At 53.0% G+C, this 20934-nt stretch overlaps 1 protein-coding gene across 2 annotated transcripts; it reads right to left on the reverse strand.

Moving 5' to 3' along the window:
- Positions 1 to 7047: 7047 nt before the first annotated feature.
- Positions 7048 to 20243, reverse strand: HTR3A (5-hydroxytryptamine receptor 3A). 2 transcript variants are annotated; one of them, XM_004328597.2, is made up of 9 exons: positions 20177 to 20243; positions 17694 to 17860; positions 16659 to 16703; positions 14416 to 14525; positions 12862 to 13031; positions 10361 to 10521; positions 9830 to 10040; positions 9498 to 9719; positions 7048 to 7620 (listed from the first exon to the last, which is right to left on the reverse strand). In XM_004328597.2, the coding sequence occupies exons 1-9, from the start codon at positions 20241 to 20243 to the stop codon at positions 7322 to 7324; spliced, it is 1452 nt and encodes a 483-aa protein (XP_004328645.1). In that variant the 3' UTR covers positions 7048 to 7321. The 2 variants fall into 2 exon arrangements, with proteins under 2 accessions (XP_004328645.1, XP_004328646.1); XM_004328598.3 differs by having other exon boundaries at positions 17694 to 17837; positions 20169 to 20243.
- Positions 20244 to 20934: the final 691 nt, after the last annotated feature.

The following is a 20934-nucleotide window of genomic DNA, read 5'->3' on the forward strand; positions in this document are numbered from 1 at the left end:
CTGCGCCTCACCCAAACTGGCAGTGACGGGAGAGGTAAAAAGTAGATTAGGGAAGGGGTTGCAGGTCAGAGCTCCCATCTGCACAGCAGATGTCTGTTTCCCCCACCGCAGCTCATCCACTCGTTGGCCCACTAAATGCCAAGCGTGGGCTACCTGCCAGCGCAGTGTGAGTGGTGAACAGGACGAGAAATACCGGCCTTTGGGAACTTACAGGCTGGGAGGCAAGATAAATGCTCAACAAATCACCCGACAATAAAGAAATGCCTCACAGTTCCTGGGAGAGGGAAGAAATGGCGGGGATGGGGGGTTAGCAATGGGAGAAACACGTCGCTCACCTTCACAAGACTTTTGAGGGGTGAACCTTTCATGGGAATTTTAAGCCCAATGACAAACCCATCTGGCAGATGGATTTGAGTTTCATTAGTGAGAGCCAGAAAAATGAGTCCTTGGGTGAAAAGGGCAGGGGGTGGATATGTCAGCAAAGAGAAGAGGACAGAGCACAGAGCTGGAGCCTCAGGCCAAGATGAAGTGTCACCCAGATGGAAAGGCAGGATTTCCTGGACCCTGACCTGGGAAGGTCCTCCAGAGTTTACTCTATCCATCCCCCTGCCTGTACTGCTTTCTCAAAGAGGGTGGATCAGGAGAAGCGGGGTGGGTGTCTCTGTTGAAGTCTTCGGAGGGAGATGATTCTGCACCCCATTCTGGGTTTAACACCTCTTGCCTCAAGAAGCCCCAGGAAGATGAGAAAACTCTGGGAGTTGCGGGCGTTGGGGAAGGTGCTGCCTTGGCCTGATCCTATATCTCCTACCAGGCTGGGTCCTGGTTTCATTGCTTTCATGTCCCCTTCCCCTAAGGTCATAAAATAGCTCAAACTCATCACCATAAAGTTATTGCACAAATGAACACTGCCTAATGGACAGTATTATTTCTTATATAGTATTAATTAAATAGGTCTGAAATGGACCACACCTCATTTTTCCTGTGCAAGGGCCTGGGCAGGAAGCTTCTAGATTTACGCATAAAAGCAATAAGAACACTGTAGTTAAAATTTATCAAGCACTTACTTTGCACTGGACCCTTTACTTGCATTGCTTCTTTTACTCCTCCCCAAAATCCCGTAAGGTAGGTATTGTTAAGTGTGTCTATTTTACAGTTGAGGAAACTGAGGCACAGAGAAGCTAAGCAACTTTGCCCGAGATCTCACAGGGTAGTGGGCAGAATGATGGCCCCCCCTCAGAGATAACTACTTCCTAATACCCAGAACCTGTGATTATGTTGCATTACAAGGTAAAAGGGTCTTTGCAGTTGTGATTAATTTAAAGATCTTGAGGTGGGGGTTTATTCTGGCTCATCTGGGTGGGTCCATTGTATTCACAAAGGTCTTTATAAGGGAAAGAGGGAGGCAAAAGGGACAGAGAAGGAGATGTGATGAAGCAGAGAGGTCTGAAAGATATTACACTCCTGGCTTCAAAGCTGGGGGAAGGGGCCAGGAGCCAACCTCTGAGTCTCTAGAATCTAGGCAACCTCTAGAATCTAGGAAAGGCAAGGAAACAGATTCTCTCCTAGAGCTTCCAGAAAGAACAGAGCCCTGCCGATGCATTTTGGACTTCTGACCTCGAGAACTGCAGGATAGTAAACGTGTGTTTTTAAATTGGTAATTTGTTACAGCAGCAGCAGAAAACTAATACGCACAGCTAGCATGGGGCAACAGCAAAGTTATGGGTGTTGCCCTAGGATGGGTAAAGAAATCATGTCATTAACCCTATTTGGGACTGACATCATCTCTTCAGTCCTTACCCCAGAGCCACTGGACGGGTGTCTCCCAGGGTCCCGCCTTCCTCATCTAACTACAGACCCCCACGCCCACCCCTACACACACCTCCCCAGCTTCTGCTCTGGGCAGCCCCTTACTCTCACTCTTCTTTTCCTAGGACAATTGAGGAGCATCTCAGAGCCAGTGTGAAGGGGGATGGAGTTGGGGTCCTAGAGACATGGGCAGAAGAGAAAGGCAGAGAGTCATCCGTGGAACTTACGTGTATGGGTTTTGCGTAAAACAACTTCTTCACCATCAGGCATCAATATCTTCAACACATAAGCAGAAAGGGGGAAATAAACTAAGTGTGCAGCTTAGTGTGGGGTCCAGGCCTGAGCACAGAAGCAAGAGGGGCCGTTGTTCGGGGATGAGTACTGGCACAGCCTCCGCCCAGAGCAGCAGAGCAGGGCATCAGGCAGTCTGAAACACGATCCTTAGTGCTGGCCAAAAGGAAGGGGCTGGCCTTGAGAAAAGGGGACTCAGAGGCTCCTGAGGAGGGCTGGGGCATTTGAGGGGGAGGGGGGGAGAGAAGGGGGCAAAAAAAGTTTGCCTAATCCCCTCGATAGAATAGCTGGACTTTGCTGCCACCTTGTGGACAGAATTTAGAAGGACCGGGTTGTGACTGTCCTTGGCCCAAGTTTGACGTCCTATTCCGGGCCTTACAGGATGGTACTTCTTTCTGAGTCTTGAGTGGGGGGTTCGCCCAGGCACATGGAAGTGAGTCCTAGGCTCCCATGGTCCTGGATGTCATGTTCATGATGTGTCCCCCTGCCAGGAATTTAGGTCTCTTTGCAGACAGGGACACAGGAGGTGAAATTGAATAGGAGAGACCCAGCCAGGAGCAGGATGATCCCCCCCAAGCTGTGCCCAGTATTCACATGCTTTCCCAGAGGAGGAACTCAAAGCTGTAGTTTTAGGGAGGAACTCTGTACAAAGGAGCCTGGGAATGCACAGGGGCGAGCGAGGCTGAGTGGGTAGTAATAGGAGAAAAAGGGACAGGAAGGTATGGGACACAGAGATATGAATTCAGCCTGGTGTGGATAGAACTTTATCCCCTGCTGGCCTTATAGTGAATGACCAGCTCACTTCACCCTGCCCATCTCTAAAATGGAGCCAACAAGGAAAAGGGAGACGTTCCTACCCATTCAGAATGTGATGTGAGCAGACCAAGGAAGGGCCCCTAAGCCACTAGACACCCCTCTACTCCAGCCTCATGACTTCCCTGGGCTTTGGCCCCATACTGAGAGTATGGTGCCCCACAGCACCTATGAGCAGGTACTAATGTGCGCCCATTTTTCAGATGAGAAGGTTGAGGCACAGAGGAATTAAGTGCTTGTCCAAGGTTTCACAGCTAGCATGTGATGGGGCCAAAATTCAAATTTGGGGTGGCCCACTCCACATGGCACTCTGATATTGTGCCCAATAAATGTATTGCAGAAGGAATGGGAGTGGCCATGCTTCTGGTGTCCTAGCTCTGGTTCCCTCCCAACTTGAGTTTTGACAGTGGAAATTGAGGCAGATCTTCTCCCTGCTCTGCCCCTTCCCAACTTAGATAAAAGTCTCTCTTTTTCTTTTTTTGCGGTACGCGGGCCTCTCATTGTTCTGGCCTCTCCCGTTGCGGAGCACAGGCTCCGGACGCGCAGGCTCAGTGGCCATGGCTCACGGGCCCAGCTGCTCCGCGGCATGTGGGATCCTCCCGGACTGGGGCACGAACCCGTGTCCCCTGAATCAGCAGGCGGACTCTCAACCACTGCGCCACCAGGGAAGCCCTAAAAGTTTCTCCTTAAAGGCTTCTAGGAAATGAGTTCCATTCCTTCCCTTTCAGACTCCCAATCTCATTCATGTCAGGAATATGGCTCTCAGGAAGTCCTTCTTGCAGTCTAACCTCCCACCCCTCCTCCTGCAGGTCAAGCCCAGATATAAGGTCCCAGATAGGAGAGAGAGAGGATGTGAAGCAGGCTTCTGTTTCCGAGAAGGGTGTTCTTGGTCTCTAAAAGCAGGGTTTCATTCTCTAACCGTGACAGTCAGGGCTGGCCAATCACAGGCCTTAATGGGAGAGCTTAAATTATAGAAGACCAAGTTAGAGGAAAGAAGAAGAAGAAGAAAAAAAAAACCCGCCCAACTCCCAACCCCTGGTACTGCAGCTGATAGGTAATTATCTGTTGTCTGTGTGCACTGTTGGGGCTCCAGCCCTGACTGCCCAGAATGGACATTGCGGTCTGGGGAGAAGCCCACTGAGTTGGTGTCAGGTCAAGGCGATTGAGAGGGGCCCCGGCCAGACCGTTCGCGACTTATTCCCCCCCTCTTCCCCCCCTCCACTCCCCTCCAATCAGGGGAGGAGCTGCCCTCTCTTGCCCGCCACCCGTCCCCCAACACTCGGAGGAGAGAGGGAGTGATTAGCATGGGGCATTGTCCCTGGATAATGGGCCCCAGCTGCCGCTTGAAAGAAGAGACAAAGCGCCGGACCGCTCCACAAGCATTATCCCCTCGTTAAATCTCTGTTATTAGATTAGATTCAAAACGTATTGATTCAGAGGCTGGAGGGAAGTGAGGGAGGGAAGGAGGGGAATCTGGCTGGGGAATGTTGAACCACACCTCCCCACTGACTCGTCCTCCCCCTACCCCACCAGGCAAGTTTCCCTCGTATTCTCTCAGTGAAATCTCCCCTAAGCCCACATCCTGACTCTGAGCTCAGCTACTCTCGCTAGACCCTCCCAAGAGCCGCGGAATGTCCACTCTTGTGAGGGGCCCTGGGGTCGCTGAGCAGAGATGGCCATTGCCTAGGAGGAGAGGCAGCCTCCCTGGGATGGTGGCGGTGGACTCCACAGCTTGGAGCACCATACAGGGCGGTTCAGGCTGGGCACTTTCAAGATCTTTAAGGGAGTCTTTTGAGGAGAAATGACAGGTTTGGAAAGCTGCGTGGATGGGAAAGAAGGTGAGAGGCGGGACTATTCGTAGGTGAATGGAGAAGGCTGCAGGAGAGGAGTGGAGATGAGACAGAGAGAACCAGGGTGCTTCCCAGAAGCACTTGTAAAGACATGGGCGGTTTCTGGTTTTCTCTCTCTGCCTAGGACACAAGGAGAGGGATGGAGCTGAAGTGGCAGGAGGAAGGAAGCAAGCAAGTTCTGGGAGAGATAACAGGTGAGAGGGAGCTTCTGGGTGTTCTCATATCCCAAACTGGGTAAAGGTCTCCTTGGGAGGAGCCCAAGCTCAATACTGACGGACAGGGGTTAGTACACCGGGGGATCCTCTGGCCCTGGGTCTCAGTTTCCCATTCCTGGGCAGCGCGGCCTGGATGCTGCATTGATGAGCTGATTGGCTGTGGCTAGTGGAGCGGAAGACGTTACATGTGGTGGCTCACGCTCGGGTTGCTTGATTGGCTGCCTCAGTGCTGGGCTTGTTACCCCATTGATTGTGGGTGAAGAGTGGGGAGGGGGAGATGGGGAATCAATAGGTTGATTAGTGTCTTACTAGCTCTCTGGTTGGACACCTTGTCAACAGCCACCCACTTACTGATCGGTGGTGCATCGACCGTTCCAGACTGTCCAGCTTTCTCCCTCTCTCTGGCCTGAGACGTGAGAATCACCCAGCAGCATGACTGGCCCAGCAGGGCCAAGTGGAGAGTGGAGCGGGACAGCTTTGATCCCAAGGCCAGGCTCCCAGGTATGGGCTGCCAGGACCATCTTGAGAGAGTCGGGACGAGCAACCCTCATCTTTAGGCCAAGCTGCGCTTAGCAGGAGGCAACAATTGTGAATGGGAGCCAATCTCCAGCCCCACAGTCTCCTGCTTTTTGCTGGGAAACCCTGATACCTATCCATCAGCAAAACAAACAAAAATCCTTAACTAATATCAAGAGCACATACGTCTGAGGTGGAAGTAGCAGATGAAACCTCATTCCAGGTCAATTTACGAACCAGCAGCTGGATAGACAATATTTAATGAGTTCTTTCGGCATGCTGGGGAAACTGGGGTGAGAAGAAGAAGCTCAGAGAAGCTAAACCAGACGAGCCTGCTTCCTCAGCCTCTAGGCTTTTTCAGACATGAAGCTCTCAAGGGCCTAAGGTTCTGCCCTCCGTCCAGCTTCACTGGATGGTCTAGAAACTAGAGCTGCAGAGTTTGGGATCAGGGAAAGTATAGGTTCAGGTGATCCATACTGAATCCCTTGTAGTCGACCAGCCTTGAAACAACTCATCCCAGGTATTTGGGGGGGTCCTTTTCTTTCAGCCTTGTAGAATTCAGTCCCTAAGAGACAGGCACCCCAAGACAGGGAAAGAGAGAAAGCTGGAATGAGAAAGGGAGAACCAGAGAAAGCCTCAAGCAAACATGGCAAACATGAAGCCATCATTCTTGGTGGTTCCGGCATTCCTTTCCTCTGAATGCTTGTTAGGTGGATGGAGTGATAGAGTTGGGATGCTCCTTAGCATGTCTTAAATCCTGATGTGTGGGAGAGGGGCCAGGATCTGAGATGCAAGATCAAAGACCGTGCCCCGGCCTCTGCCTCCATCATGGTCCTGCTTTCTGGTGGATGTGCCAGGGGCCGGCCGCTGAGAGTTCCCAGAGGAGAAACATAAACTCAAGACTTAGCAGTTTCTGCTTTCAAACACCGAACCAGTGGGTGCTGGCTGTGGTGCCGATGTTCTTGCAGGGAGAGAGCTGGCTTCCAGCTTCACCAAGAGACCGTGAGCCCAGAATGATGGCAGGACTGTGTAGACCCTTCCAGCATCTTTCCAGGAGGTCACAGAACTGAGCACGCTCCTCCCCACCTCTGCATTGTGTTCATGGTCCTGACCCTCACACCTTGAATCCCACCTCCTATTGTTTCTTTTTCAGAACAGCCACTGTTTGGTCACTTCTTAATTCCTTGGGGCAGAGGGCATCGTACATCTGGAACCACAGATAATTCCCCAACCTCATTTCCACCAGTAACTTCAGACCTCGTCTTCCACCCACCCAGCTGCTGACAAATGGTCAAGAAGAGAGTTTAGGGGCTTCATAGCATTTTATTACCCCACCTCCCCCATCTGATGGATGTGCAGGGAAGTGGCCAGAGGTGAAGTGACAGAGAGACATTAGGGTTGGTTAAACCTAATGCAGAGTTATCAGGCCCGTGTGGTAGAGAGCTGGTTTACCTTCCATCTCAAAACAAGGCTGAGGGAGTGAGCAGATTCCAAGGTGCCGATTCAGGGGAGCGCCAATGGGGAAACTGAGGCTTGATGCTTAGATAGAGTGAAGTCAGGGCATGTGTGGATTTCTCCTGATCTAAGATAGTGTGTTTTAAAGCCATAATGGGCCTGTAGGAGAGTGGAGGATGTAAGAGCCTTAAACACCACGTTTTTAGGGGAAGGGTTAAGGCCCTGTCTCGGGATTGCTGAGAGACTTGGCATTGGAAACAGGCATGGAACTGTTTATGTGTTTTGAGAAGGTCCCTGGCATCCCCTGGGCCCTGAAATTCCCCCATCCCCGGCCTAACCAGCCTCATTACCCACCCCCTACTGGGCTGGACCCACTCAGGAATACTGCCAGACGGACCAGAGCGTGACCAGGGTGACGCCGTAGGCCAGCACCGCCAGCAGGTAGATGCGGAAGAGCAGCCTGTCCAGCACGGAGCCCACGCGCAGCCACTCCCGGGCCACCTCTCGGCTCTCCTCCCGTTTTTCCAGGAAGTGCCGGATGGAGGTCAGCTCCTGCAGCAGCCCATGCACCGCCAGGGAGGCCTCCCGCGGCGGTGGGGGAGGGCTACCACTGCCCCTCGGGGTCTTCTCCAAGTCCCGGGATCCCCCCAAATGGCTGCAGTGGTTTGCCATGTCTAGAAGAAGGGCAGAGCATTGGCAAAGGAGGCAGGCCCAGCAGCCTTGCTTGAACACTGACCTTTAGGTTTCTAAGGCCTCAGACATTTTTATTATTTATAATCTTAGACCAAAGAAGTATAGAGAATAACTTACGTATTTGTGTACCCACCATCCAACTTAAACAAATAAAGAAAGCCAGGACAGGGACTTCCCTGGTGGCGCAGTGGTTAAGAACCCGCCTGCCAATGCAGGGGACACAGGTTCGAGCCCTGGTCCGGAAGATCCCACATGCCACGGAGTAACTAAGCCCGTGCACCACAACTACTGAGCCTGTGCTCTAGAGCCCACAAGCCATAACTACTGAACCCGTGCACCACAACTACTGAGCCCACGTGCCACAACTACTGAAGCCCGCGTGCCTAGAGTCCATGCTCCACAGCAAGAGAAACCACCGCAATGAGAAACCCACGCACCACAACGAAGAGTAGCCCCCGCTCGCCACAACTAGAGAAAAGCCCGCGCACAGCAATGAAGACCCAATGCAGCCCAAAATAAATAAATAAATAAATAAATAAATAAATAAATAAAGTATGGTTCATTAAAAAAAAAAAAAAGAAAGCCAGTACAGTGGAAGATCCGCGTATACCTCTCCTTAGTCACATCCTCCGTTCCCTCCCCACATCACCAAGATCATGAATTTGATATTTATCCTTCCCATGCATTTTTTTTAACCCATGGGCCTTCCCCAGAAATTTGATATCCATTATTTCATTTGAGCCTCCCAGCAGCCCCACAGAGAGGCAGAATAAGAGCAATTCCCAACCACACTCTTCACATGAAGATGCTAAAGCTCGGAGAGGTTGTGACTAGCCCGTGGTGACACAGCTGGAGCATCATTCAAAGGGGAAGCCACCAAGGCCCAGGTATCTGGACTCCAAAGCCACTGCTCTGTCCGCTACATCATATTGCCTCACTGCCCTCTTCTCCGTGACTTCGAATCCTTCTAGACCAGAAAATACACCTTCGCATCACTACCTTCCCCAGGTGAGCAGCTGAATTAGGCTGTCGCGCGAGCTCATGATGAGATGGTCTTTGATTAACCAAATATCTTCTGTAAAAGGCCTGGCCCCAGCCAGGAAGAAGACGCAAGGAGGGGAGTGGGGTGGAGAGTTTAAAACACCAGCTTAGAGTCAGGTGGGCTTGGGTTCACCAGGTCCTGGCTCTGTGACTTAGGGCAGGCTATTTGGCTTCTCTGTGCTTCTGTTTGCTGATTGAAAAATTAGAGTGAAGATCCTATTGAGTTGCCATGAGAATTACCTGTGATAGTGCAGGACACTGCTTTGCAAACACCTGGTAAAGTGCTCAAGAAAGAAACCAGCAAACCAATCACCGCCGCTGCCAACAGCAAGGATGACAAATTCCTCAGGGGCATGAGGAATTTAGTGTCCCTCTGTGCCCTGTCCCTCTGCCTTATAGGTGTTTGAAATTCTAACGGACCTGGTCTTTGGCTGTTTCTAATGAGAGAGTGTTAGGAACCCGGATGCAGTGCTGAACCACGTGAGGCTAGCTGTCCCCTAAGTGCCCGAGGGGCATCTATTTGACCCCCCCGCCTGGGGATCCATCCCAGGAGAGGCCACCCTCAGCCCAGAGGTCTCAGCTCCTGATCTGCTCAGCCTCTGGGACTCCTAACCCCTCTCCGTCCCCACCTGGGATGATGCACAAATACGAAGGTGAGGAAAGGGTTTGATTGATGCCTTTGGCTGAAGTCCACCGTGGGTTCTCTGTGCAGGACGGTACCCGCTTCCCAGGGCCTGCGCAGGCTCTCTGGCCTGGCTAGCCCTCCAGAGAACCCCTCCCATGTCCCTGCATCCAGGCCAGAAGTTCCCTCTCTCACCTGAGCAGGCATCGGTCTTGGGAGCTTGGGAGGTGGCTGGGGGCCTCCGGGAAGTCGACTGTTCCCCTAGGCAGAGGAGCAGGGCGACTCTCTCCAGGACCAGGTGCCGCAGCCAGGCAGGCACTGGCTGCTGCAGGTTCTGCTTATGTACCAGCCGCACGATGAGGATGGTCTCGGCCAAGCTGATCACCAGAAGAGCCATGCACACGACGAAGTAGACACCTGTGCACCCCGGGGTGGGGCGGGGGTGGGGGACACACATGGGAGGTGGGAGAGGGCCGGTTCCTCTGGTCCTCGGTTGCACTGAGCTCTTCCCCGGGAGCGGGCCTTACCGATGAGGGGCGTGCCGATGGCCGTGGCCGGCAGCGTGTCGGACACGATGATCAGGAAGACCGAGTAGCCCAGGAGGAGCGTGATCTTGAAGGAGACCCTCTCGCCACTGTCCGGGGGCAGGTAGAAGCCTACAATGTCCGTGACCATGAGGAAAATACTGGGCAGCAGTAGGTTGACGGCGTAGAACAGGGGCCGCCGGCGGATGACCACCTGGGACCAAGAGAGGAGCTCTGGGGGAGCCGGGAGCAGACGGGTCCTGAACCCAGGAACCACCACCCCATCCCAGACCCCCCTGCTTCATGGGGCTTGCAGCCTGGATGGCTCGGAAAAGGAGACGGGCAGACCCCATATTCCGCCTCCAGATCCAGGCTTGAGGCTGTTCAGGAGAAGTAAAGGACAATTCAGTTGCGTTTCCCCACCTACTTCACTGAGGGAAGAGTGTGAGCTGGGAAAGGGCTATGCCTCCTTAAGTCTACCTGGGTGTGACTTTACTCATTGTTTTACCCACATCCGCATCCTGTCCGACTCACGTAGAACTTCATCTCTGCGTAACAGTCGCTGCTTTCCATACTGAACTCCTGAAACTGGGTCAGCACCCCCAGCAGCTCCCACTCGCCCTGGTTCATGAAGATGCTCCTGTCCAGTTTCACCTTTTCCGGCAGACGCCACAGGGAGAGGTTGATGTCCTGGACTGAGACAGGAGAAATCAAGCAGCTTTGGAGTCTGAGCCAGGGGTGTGCCTGTGGTGGGGGGGCAGCACCTACGTGGTGGGGCTCAAGCCTCAACTCTTAATCTTCAGCCTCAGCTTTCTCAGCTATACGATGAGGTAATAGTGCACACTGTACATGTCTGTGCAGTGGGGCTGTAACAAGGGAGACGAAGTCTTGGGTGGGAACACAGCAAAATGCCAAGAACCAGCGAACCATTTATTAGGAAGTTCTCTTCTCTCTCTCTGTTTCTGTTTCTGTCTTTGTCTCTGTCTCTCTCTGTCTTTCTCTCTCTGTCTATCTCTGTCTCTGTCTGTCTGTTTCTCTCTCTCTCTCTCTCTCTCTCTCTCCCTCTCTCTCTCTCTCTCTCTCTCTCTCTCTCTCTCTCACACACACACACACACACACACACACACACACACACACAGCCCTTCAAGCACCTTTCTAGGTTTCCTGTTAGAGTTTCTCATTTAGACAATGAGCAAGAGACAGCTTTCCTCACCTTTGCCTTGATAGAGCTGCCTGTCTTTAAAGGTGAACTAGGAAAATAAGCACTTATTATTATACTCACTTATAGAACAGCAGTTATACTGCTCTGTATCAGTACTAGAGAAACAGATATACATATGCACAAAAGGACAGAAGTATCCACTGCAGCAAAATATTGGGGAAGATCTAAATGGCTACCAATCAGGAAAATGCTTGATAAGGTATCATGCAGTCCAAATCATAAGCTATCCTACAGCAGTCAAAATTGATGAGGAAGAGCTAAGTCTGCAGTAACTTGGAAAAATGTCCAAGACCTGTTGTTGAGTAAAAAGGCTCAGATACCAGTATATAATAGAACATGAAATATTTTACATTTATGTAAAATAAAAACCTATAGGACAATTTCCAGGCACTTTCCATAGATGTGTATGTATGTGTATATATTCAAAGGATAGAGTAGGATCTGGAAGAACATATTATGTGAAGTTTGTACTGATAAAAATTGTTAAGTCTTGGTGTGGGGAGTTGTTGGTAAGATTTTGGGACTGAGAGTAAAGGTCAAAGATCAAAGATTATTTGTAATTACGGCTTTAAAAAAAATTTATTTTTGCCACGCTGCGTGGCATGCAGGATCTTCGTTCCCCGACCAGGAATCGAACCCCTGCAGTGGAAGGGCAGAATCTTAACCACTGGACCGCTAGGGAAGTCCCTGTAATTATGGCTTTTGTTCAAGGGAGTTAGGTATTACCTTTGCCATTTACAGTTAATGCAATAAAATCAGGATAGAACTGGAGGATGCCTTTTTGCAGTAGGGCAATTCTCACTTCACCAGACCATACTGGGCACCTAACGTTTGTCCACTCAATAAAAGTTTACCGATCGTCTTCCTTTGGGCCGGCACAGCCCTGGGGATCTAATGGTGGATAGAAATCATGTCGCTGCCCTCTCTAAGTTTCTGTCTGGAGGGGTAGACATTGAACAAGTCCTTACAAGTGACTAGAAGTGGGGAGAACAGGAGACTAAGAAGTTGAGTGCTGGGGATGCCTCGTCTGGGGGATGAGAGGGTGTTTCCCTGGGGCACGGACGGGGACACTGTGATTAGGAGGACTGTAGAGGAGTTGGCCCAGCTGTGGGAGGGGCAGTGGGGCAGAAAGGGGAAAGGGGGAGGGAGGGGGAGGGACACTTTGGCCTAGGAGAGGAAGCAGCATGTGAGTAAAGGAAAGAGCAAGGGGCTCTGGGGCCCAGGAAGGCAGGCAGCTGGGCTGGGGAGCGCACGCCAGGTGAGGCCGGAGGGGTGGCCACACTTTGCAGGGGCCTCTCAGCCAGGTAAGAGATTTGGATTGTGTCTCAGGGAAGCAGACAGTGACATGATCAGATCTGCATTTTAATGAGATCTCCCTGGCTGCTGTGAGGAACCTGAATGGGGGGGAGGGAGGAAGAATGAATGGGTGGGGACAGCTAGGAGGCTCCTGCAACAACCTGGGCAGGAGATGAGGGTTGCTTGCACTGGGGGCAGGGTCCATCAGTGGAGAAGTGGCTGGATTTGAAAGACATTTCGTGCCAGATCCTACTTGTGATATTGGGAAAGAATTGTCCCTGAGCATCTTGGCGTCAGTTTACACTGTCTCATTCAATCCTTATGACAACTGAGGGAGGCGACAAGGGCAACAATGGTAGTGCCATTTGGAAGATAAGGAAACAGAAGCTCAGCAACATTAAAAAACAAGGGGTGATCAAGTTGGAAGAGGGAGACTGCATCCTAGGGTGTGCTCCTCACGTGGGCACCCCGGGCGCCCCCAACATGTGCTCCCGCCTCCCGAAGCCCACAGACTCACTGGTGTGCAGCCAGCTGGTGAAGGTCAGCGAGCAGTTCTGTACGTCGAAGGGGAAGTTGTAGATGTCGAGGCTACAGGCGGTCACCACCTGGAGGGGCTTGTAGTTCTGGACCTCTCCATGATGCCGGACATACACGTACGGGATATTTGGAGACTTCCCCACGTCCACACTGGCCAGGGAAGAGGGGTCAGTTTGGGACTCAAGAAGCAGGTGAGGCCGTGGGAGTCTGAAGGTCTCTGAGCTACTCGGCAGGGAGGGTCTAGGCAGCAAGACAACCTGGCAGTTTTGTCTGGCCTCCGTTTTTCCAAGCTTCTTATCTATCTTAGGTTTCCTCACCTGCCGTTGCCAAGGCCACTTTCCAAGCAGTAAAGGGCATTTCTCATTTATTCCCCTGGCAACCTCACCACAAAAGGCAGGCCAGGAGGCCATGGACCCCCAAGCCATGGGCTGTAAGGAGAATGCCCAGCTGTCCCCATGCACCCCCCACCCAGGCTGGGCAGACCTCAGCCCCCAGGATCGCCAGCCCGATGGTGACGAGCAGGCTTGGTGGGAGAGCAGGACCTTGGGTTCCATCCCTAGAAGTCCTGTGAAATGAAAACCATCATTTCCGGGGTGGGGCAGGGGGGAAGGAACTGGCAAAATCAGTGAGAAGAATCGGAACAAAACAGCAAAGTCCTGCTAACTTCATCCTGTTCTATCAGCCAACCCCGGGCCGGGCTCTCCCAAGAAACCACTGCGGCTGAGCCTCGGACCCTGAGCCTACAGAGCCTTCTGCGACATCAGGCTGAGAGATGAGAAGTCAAGACCAAGGCTACGTCACTGTTTAAGCTGGAGATCCAGCCAGAAACTGGGGCTCCCCGATCCCTCCAGCCTGAGCTACACGAGGCCGGGGCTCTGAGTCAACTGCCTCCCCAAATAACAAGGTGAATGGCACCCCTGGAACTGGGTGATGTGGCGGGTACTGGGTGGAGGGCAACTGGCCCCCACCACCTTCTCCTTCTGTGTATCTCCCCAGCCATCTTCCCAGACCTTGGATTCAGAAACCCAGGCAGTGGAGCCTGAAGAATGGGGAGAAGGAATGTTGGCGGCTAGGAATAAAGGCTGGTGGGACCCACTTCATATCGGGGGTGCAATTTGTGGCCAGTGTGGCCATGTGTGACTTGAAAGTTTGAGTGTCTCCCGGCCCCAAATCTCCTTCATGACCAGGAGCGGTAACCACCGCTAGCACTTCATTTCTTTCAGCAATGTAACTGTCCCTTTTAAAAATGCAGCCATTCCTCGTTAGACTATTATGATTCAGTGTGGATTCATTCACTGGCCTCCCTTCCCGGGGAAGGGGGCCCTTGGACCAAGAAGTGCAGAGTTTCAACATCAGACACAGAAAAAGAGGAGTTTTCTAAAAAGAAAGGAAAGGGAGAAAAAAGACAAAGGGGAATTGGGGCCCGATTCAACTTTACCTATGGTTCAGCAGGTCTAGTGGGGCATCTCAAATGCAACAGCAGTAATCCTGTCTCCCACCCCCTGGCTGCCCAGTATCTGATGACAGTACTCACAACTCGTTGATGAGGATGTCTGGGACCCAGATGCTGTCCGTGGGGATGGACAACTTGGTGATGTTGTCAAAGTCCTCAGGGTTCCACTGGAGAAACTCATCAGTCCAGTACTAAGGGAGGGACAGGAACGGTCACAGGCTACCCCGTCCGTCTCAGGCCGAGTCGTCCGCAACTCAGGCCAACTTCACCACTTGGAGCCCAGGCAACAGGTGGGCATCTTCTTGGGAGAATCTGGGTGTCAGTGGCACCCAGACCACTCAGCGGTACCCAAATGTCCCCCAACCTCTGTACTCACACATCCCTACATGCAAATACAACACAGACGGATGCAGCCTCTCCCCGGGAAGGTATTCAATCATTAATAATGTTATAAACCCCCTAGCCACCAACTGAGGGATCTTAGACAAATTGCTTCTTGGGTCTTGATCGCCACATATGTACACAGGGATAATAGCATGCACCTCACAGGCTGGAGATGGTTATTACTAAATTTTGATCAATGCCTCCTCCACTATCCTGCCAGAGTGACTGATCTAAAATGTAAATTTCATCATGTCACTCCTATGCTTAAAAGTCTTCAGTGGAGCTCCACTGCCATTAGGATCATAGACAACAAAGGCCCACCTGATCTGGCCTCCACCTATCTCTCCAGCCTCATTTTTCTTGCCATGGCTCTCTGTGGAGTCTACGCTCCAGCCACATGGAATTAAACATTGTCAAAACCTCTGCATCGCCGCGTACCCTGCTCCCCCCACACTGCAGTCCTGTCTTCTTTATCGAGGTGAGTCTTACTCATCCTTCCAGATGTAACCCAGGAATCTGTCTGTTTCCTTCTCCAGGAGCCTCCCACGACCCCTACTCCCCAGGCTGAGTTTAGTGCCTCTGCTTTGCTCCCACAATTGGCATCTTTTCTTTGCTGCACAGGAGCGGCTATCTTGCTGTGTTGCATTGTCTGGTCACGTGTCTGTGGCCTCCACTCGTCTATGAGCTCATCGTGGGCAGGACCTGAGTCTAATCTGGTGCCTTAGCACAGCTGCTGGTACATAGCAGATCGGCATCTCCTACTGCTGGAGCAGACAAGTGACCCTGGAGGTCCAGAGGTGGGACTTAAGCCAGATGTCCCGGGGAAGGAGCCCCAGAATGCCTGTTCTGGCTTGGGTCCCTCTCTTGAGGCAGGTGTGCTGTGTATTAAGAGATCTCGCTAAGGCAGAAAGGGAGCAGGACGTCAGGAATCAGTATTCTGGCTTCTTCCTCCACCCCACTCCCTGTCCCATGAGGAGCGGGAGGGATTTAACAGAGACCCACATACACCAGGTGTGTCCTCAGAGCCTCTCTCGGGTTTGCCTTCTAGGAACTGTCCCCCGCCTCCTGCTGTCCTCTCTTCAGTCACTTTGGTGTCCCCTCCTGCTCTGATGTCTTCCCCACAGCCTCAGGGGCTGCCAGAGCAGGACCAGCCTGTGGACGGCAGCCCGCACTGTCTCCTGCCCTCCCCCGGCAGCTCCAAGCCGGAAATGCCGCCAAGGCCTCGCAGCCCTCCACACACCAGTGCCTGAGTGATGCCCTTCAGAAGCCGGAAGAGCGGGCAAATGGACGGGGATGGGGAGACTAACTGGATGGAATCATCCTGTTTCAATCTCCCAATTTGGTTGTCATCCAATTTGGCTTTAAAGAAGGAAGAACTTTCTAGCAATTAGAGCTGTTTCAAAGCAAAGTGACTGCCTTCTGAGCTACCAGTCACTGAGGTGTTTGAGCAACAGAGGTGGGAAAAGCACATGTTTGCGAGGCTGTGAAAAACTTCAGAAACCAGGGTGTGGAGGATTCGTCCTCCACCAATCTTTTTTTTTGCGGTTGTGGCCTCTCACTGTTGTGGCCTCTCCCCTTGCGGAGCACAAGCTCCGGATGCGCAGGCTCAGCGGCCATGGCTCACGGGCCCAGCCGCTCCGCGACATGTGGGATCTTCCCGGACCGGGGCACGAACCCGTGTCCCCTGCATCGGCAGGCAGACTCTCAACCACTGCGCCACCAGGGAAGCCCCACCAATCTTTAAGCCACCTTCTATTCCCAGTCCTGAGGTTAGAGGGGTCCAGATCCAGGAGATCCTGGATCTCGTGAGTAGGCCTCCTACCTCTTCCCTCCCCTCCCCTCCCCTCCCCAAGGCCTCTGAGATCCTGACTCCTTTGGGTTGTAGGAGCCCCAGTCCAAGGAAATGGGGGTGGGGGAGGGGCAGGGGCTGGTCAGCTCACCTGCCGGTACCAGATGTACGTGGTCAGCACCTGATTCTTCTCATCCTGTGGAAAGAACGGGAGCTCAGCGTAGGCGGCCCTGTGGGCTGCAGGCCCCTTGCGCACACCAACGCCAGCAGGAGCTGCTGCTCTGTGTCTCTGTTCCCTTGGGAAGTGAGAGTGAGGAAATGAGGTGGAGGAAAAGGGGTGAGCCAGGAAGAGTTGGTTTTTTACTAGGACACACCTAGAAAGAAGTCCAGTGATTTCTTTTTTAACATCGTGCGTGTGTGTGTGTGTGTCTTCTATTATCTTCTATTCTGTTGTGTGTATTTTACATATACATTTATAACACAATAGAAGATAATGATAGAAGACATATAACAGCATCATATAGATGTATATCCGTACATTTATATGTGTATCTATCTCCCACTCTAGCATGGAGTCAAGCTGTACAAAACCACACAGGATGAAAAATCCGTCACTATCCCTCCCTTCGATCCAATTCCCGATTTCCCTTCCTGAAACGGCCAACTGACTCTAGTAGAGACAGCCAGAGAAGTCCATTCCACCCATCCTACCCCAGTGCAGTGCCCTGAGTCTTGCAATATCCTCTCATTTATCTCTGCCCAATGTCTGACCTCCTCGGCTGGGCAGTGCACTCCACCCTACATCAGTAATTGATTAATTGATTTATTTAGGATTAATTCCTCAACGACGAGTTAGTAACACCCGCCGTGTACCAAGGATGTGTGTAAGACAGCAAGGGTGTAGAGACGAGTAGGACGGTCTGAACCCTCACACAGCTCACACGGGTAGGTACGATTGTGAAAACCACCTGCGCTGAGTGACCCGCTGGCTGTAGGGTACAGGAGGGGCAGCCATGAAGGTGACCCCACTTTTCTGGTTTGGGCAGCTGTCCTGAGCCGTGGTGCCAGAGCACAGGTGCTGTGGGTGCTTGAATGCCCACCGAGTTGCCTGGGGGTGACTTGGACTCACATGGCCTCCCACCCAGAAGGCCCACCTCTGAGCCGGGCAGTGGGGACAGGTGCTCACCACGCTGAGGATGGCGTAGACGATGACATCAATGGACACCGTGGTCGGCGTCCTCCAGTCCCGCACAGGCCGCACACCCTTCTTGTAGTTGGCCAGGAGGTGATCTGACAGCCGCAGCAGAGCTGGCCTGGAGGCGTTTCGGGCCTGGGGGCCCCGCCTGTGCTTGGCTGGGAAGGAGAACAGTTCAAATCAGACAACAGAGCCTGAGTCTCCCCCAGTTCTCTGGCCCTGGTTTGAAAGCTATTAAAAGGAAAGTGTCCCCACCCTTCCCAGATACTCCCACAGCTGAAATTCCCATCACCAGAGCATATGCCCAAATCCAAAGATACCGTCTCCTAAGGGTAGCCTAGGCGCCCATTTACATGAGAAGGGAGCTGGGCTGTGAACGCAGGTGCCACAAGACAGGTGAGGTCTCAAGTAGGCCAAGGGCTCAGAAGGGTTGAGAGAAGCTGCCTGCCCAGAGGAGGTGGGCCCACGGGGCCCTGCATGAGGGGCTCTGGGAGATAGAGGGGAGCTGGCCCTCGGGTGTGATACTGGAAAGCGTGTCCCCAAGTGCCCAAATTCTAAGCCCAATGGTCTGCGGAGGGTCAGTCCCAGCCAAGGTCACATCTCAGCGTCTGCAAAGCACACTGTCCCCTTGACCCCAGCCCGCAACTGGCGAGGAGAAAAGGGTGGGCATCCAGTGACTATGGACATTCCTTCTCCCTCCCGCAAAATCTACCCAGAGGAAATCCCTGCCCCCTCTCCACACTCACAGAAACTCCTGGGGAGGCTTTGCCAGGCCTCCTTCTAGGGTAGCTTTATGGGCAGGTGTGATGGGGTTAGGAAGAGGGCTGGGCTGAGGTGTGGAGGAAGTGAGGAGAAACCAAACGGTCCCCAGAGCAGGAGGCCTGCAAAGATAAAGCAGTGAAACCCCAACCCCTGGGCCCTAGCCCTGCTCTCTGGGGACTTCATGAGCACCTCAGTTGTCCGTCCGGGAAACAGTAGAAGCACCTCCCGAAAGGTGCCAGAAATATGAAGGTGAAAGACGGGGTCGGGGAGGGGAACAACTTGGAGGACCAGGGCACAGGCTGCAAGGCCGTGAGGGGCTGGCAGAGGGAGACCAGGGTCTTTCACAGACCAGGGGCCAGCAGGCCCGGCTTTCTCTCGACAAGGCTGCTTCTTCTCCCATCTCATCTATCATGTGTGGACCTCCACAGCAAGTTGGTCCTGCAGAACCCCTTCCCGCCCCTCACCCACCTGCCCCTGATAAACTTTCAGCTTCCCTCAGAAAGGCAGAGAAGAGCAGAGAGAGAGGAAGACAAGAGGACATTTACTGAGTGTCCCCTTTGAAAAAATATCAATGAACATATTGTTCATTGCAGTCTTAGGAGAGCCCACTGGAGTGAGTATCATGACACCCCATTTATAGATAAAGAAGGTAAGGCTCAGAAGCCTTGGTGAGGCCCCCCAAGGCTCAGAAAGACGAGTGCCGTGCCCTGCAAGGGAAGGAAATGAAATTCAAACCCAGGTCCCTGTGTGTCTTCACTACACGGCAGCTCAGATCCTACTGTCTGGGACTCTGATCACTTTGGACAGAACAAGTCTGGGTCCTGCAGGCCTCAGAGCAAAGGACCAATGCTGGGAGGGACAGAGCTTCTCTTCAGCTAAGGAAACTCCAGACCACAGTCCTAACTTGCAGCCCAGGCCTACTCATCCTGGGCTGAGTTTCCCCAAACGACAGCTCATGGGAGGAAAATCATTGTGCCCAGAAGCCCTTCAGATCTGTCCAATTAAGCACATCCTAACTGTGCCCCAGCCCCAGCTTCAACCCTGCTCTGGATGGAGAGAAAACCTTCCCAAATGGGGAACAAATATTGTCTGCAGTAAAAGGAAATGGATCCTTTTGTGACCAAAGCGCCCTGTGTCCCCAGGAGGCGGAAAGGGATGGGTGGGGGAATGCAGAGAAAAGTTTGGTGCTATTAGAGGTTAGCCCTGGAAGGAACTTTAGAGAACCCATGCAACAAAAGCAGTGAAGCTGGGGAAACATGATGACATTCATTCTGGTCTCCACTCTACTGCTAAGGAGCTGTGTGACCCTGAGTGAATTACTTCCCATCTCTGGTCCACAGCATTCCCATTTATAACAAGAAAGGGTGGACCAAATGAGCTCAAAGTTCCCTTGCAGCTGCCCTTCGATGAGTTTGGGGGCAGGGCAAAAAGAGAGGAGCCCCTGTCCCATGCCCGTCTAAGCATTTCCCACACAGCTCAGGGCCCCTCTCTGCAAGCCCTGCTCTCACCCAACGTTCAACATCCCCAATTTCTAGCTGGATCCCAGTGTGTTAAAATCCTCTCCTGCTCATATGCAGTAAGATCCCTAACTTGCTTGTAGCCCCACCCACTCCAAAACCCTCTTTCCCTCAACTTCTGGAGGGGCCAAGCATCCCCTCTCCCACCTCTGTAGCTGCCAGCAGGTCCTGCGTGCTTCCCCACGGCCTCCTTACCTTCTCCCTGGGCCAGGAGCGTGGGCAGAAGCAAGGCAAGCAGCGCCTGCGGCACCCACAGCAGCATGGCGAGCTTCTGGCGGTGTCGGACGCCTCGAGGGGCCTTCAGGGTGAGCCCTGCTGAGGACCAGCCTGCCTGCGCTCTGCCAGCCTCATGTCTCAGCCAGCCTGCCTCTCCCAGCTGGCTGCTCACTGCACCTTCGGAGGCTGCAGCCTCGCACTGCCCCGGCCACCAGGGCTGGGAAGCCGCCAAGTTTTCCTGCAATCAATCCTTCAGCTGGATCAGGTTTCAGGGCGGGGAAGGAAGAAGAGGGAGCCAGTGAGAGGGGAGCCCACCAGGTTGATGTCATGCGGCCAGAGCTCAGTCCACCCATTCAGCCAGGTGGCCTGGCCAAGTTCCCCAAGGAGCAACTTGGTGTCAGGGGGCTTCAGGAGCTCCTGGAGCAAGGGTGCAGCCTGTCCACTGGGAGGTGCTTTAGGCTGCTGCCTTCATTTATGCCCGTCGGTAGCATCGGGCTGGGGCAGGGTGGGGTGGGGTCCGAGAAGCAGGAGGACCATGCTTTAACCCCACAGGTGACACGGTGCCCCTAGCTAAGCGGGTGACTGGCCATTATCATTAAAGAGCAAATACACATCTAACTGCTCCCCTGCCACACGCACACACACAAGGATACAGAATGTCCCATTCTGTATCCTTGGGCTCCCTGTGGGTAAACATGAGGCACCCCCCGCCCCGCTGTATTTTGCTCCAAGCCCAG

The sequence above is a fragment of the Tursiops truncatus genome, chromosome 8 (genome assembly GCF_011762595.2).
Source record: "Tursiops truncatus isolate mTurTru1 chromosome 8, mTurTru1.mat.Y, whole genome shotgun sequence".
Classification (NCBI taxonomy): Eukaryota; Metazoa; Chordata; class Mammalia; order Artiodactyla; family Delphinidae; genus Tursiops; species Tursiops truncatus.

Coding starts and splice junctions, on each gene's coding strand:
- HTR3A (XM_004328597.2), bottom strand. CDS start 20,243: ATGCTGCTGTGGGTGCCGCAGGCGCTGCTTGCCTTGCTTCTGCCCACG. Junction 14,526..16,658: donor CGTACATCTGGTACCGGCAG/GTGAGCTGACCA, acceptor TCCCTCCCTTAG/TACTGGACTGATGAGTTTCT. Junction 7,621..9,497: donor CAAGACCGATGCCTGCTCAG/GTGAGAGAGGGA, acceptor CCCTTCTTCTAG/ACATGGCAAACCACTGCAGC.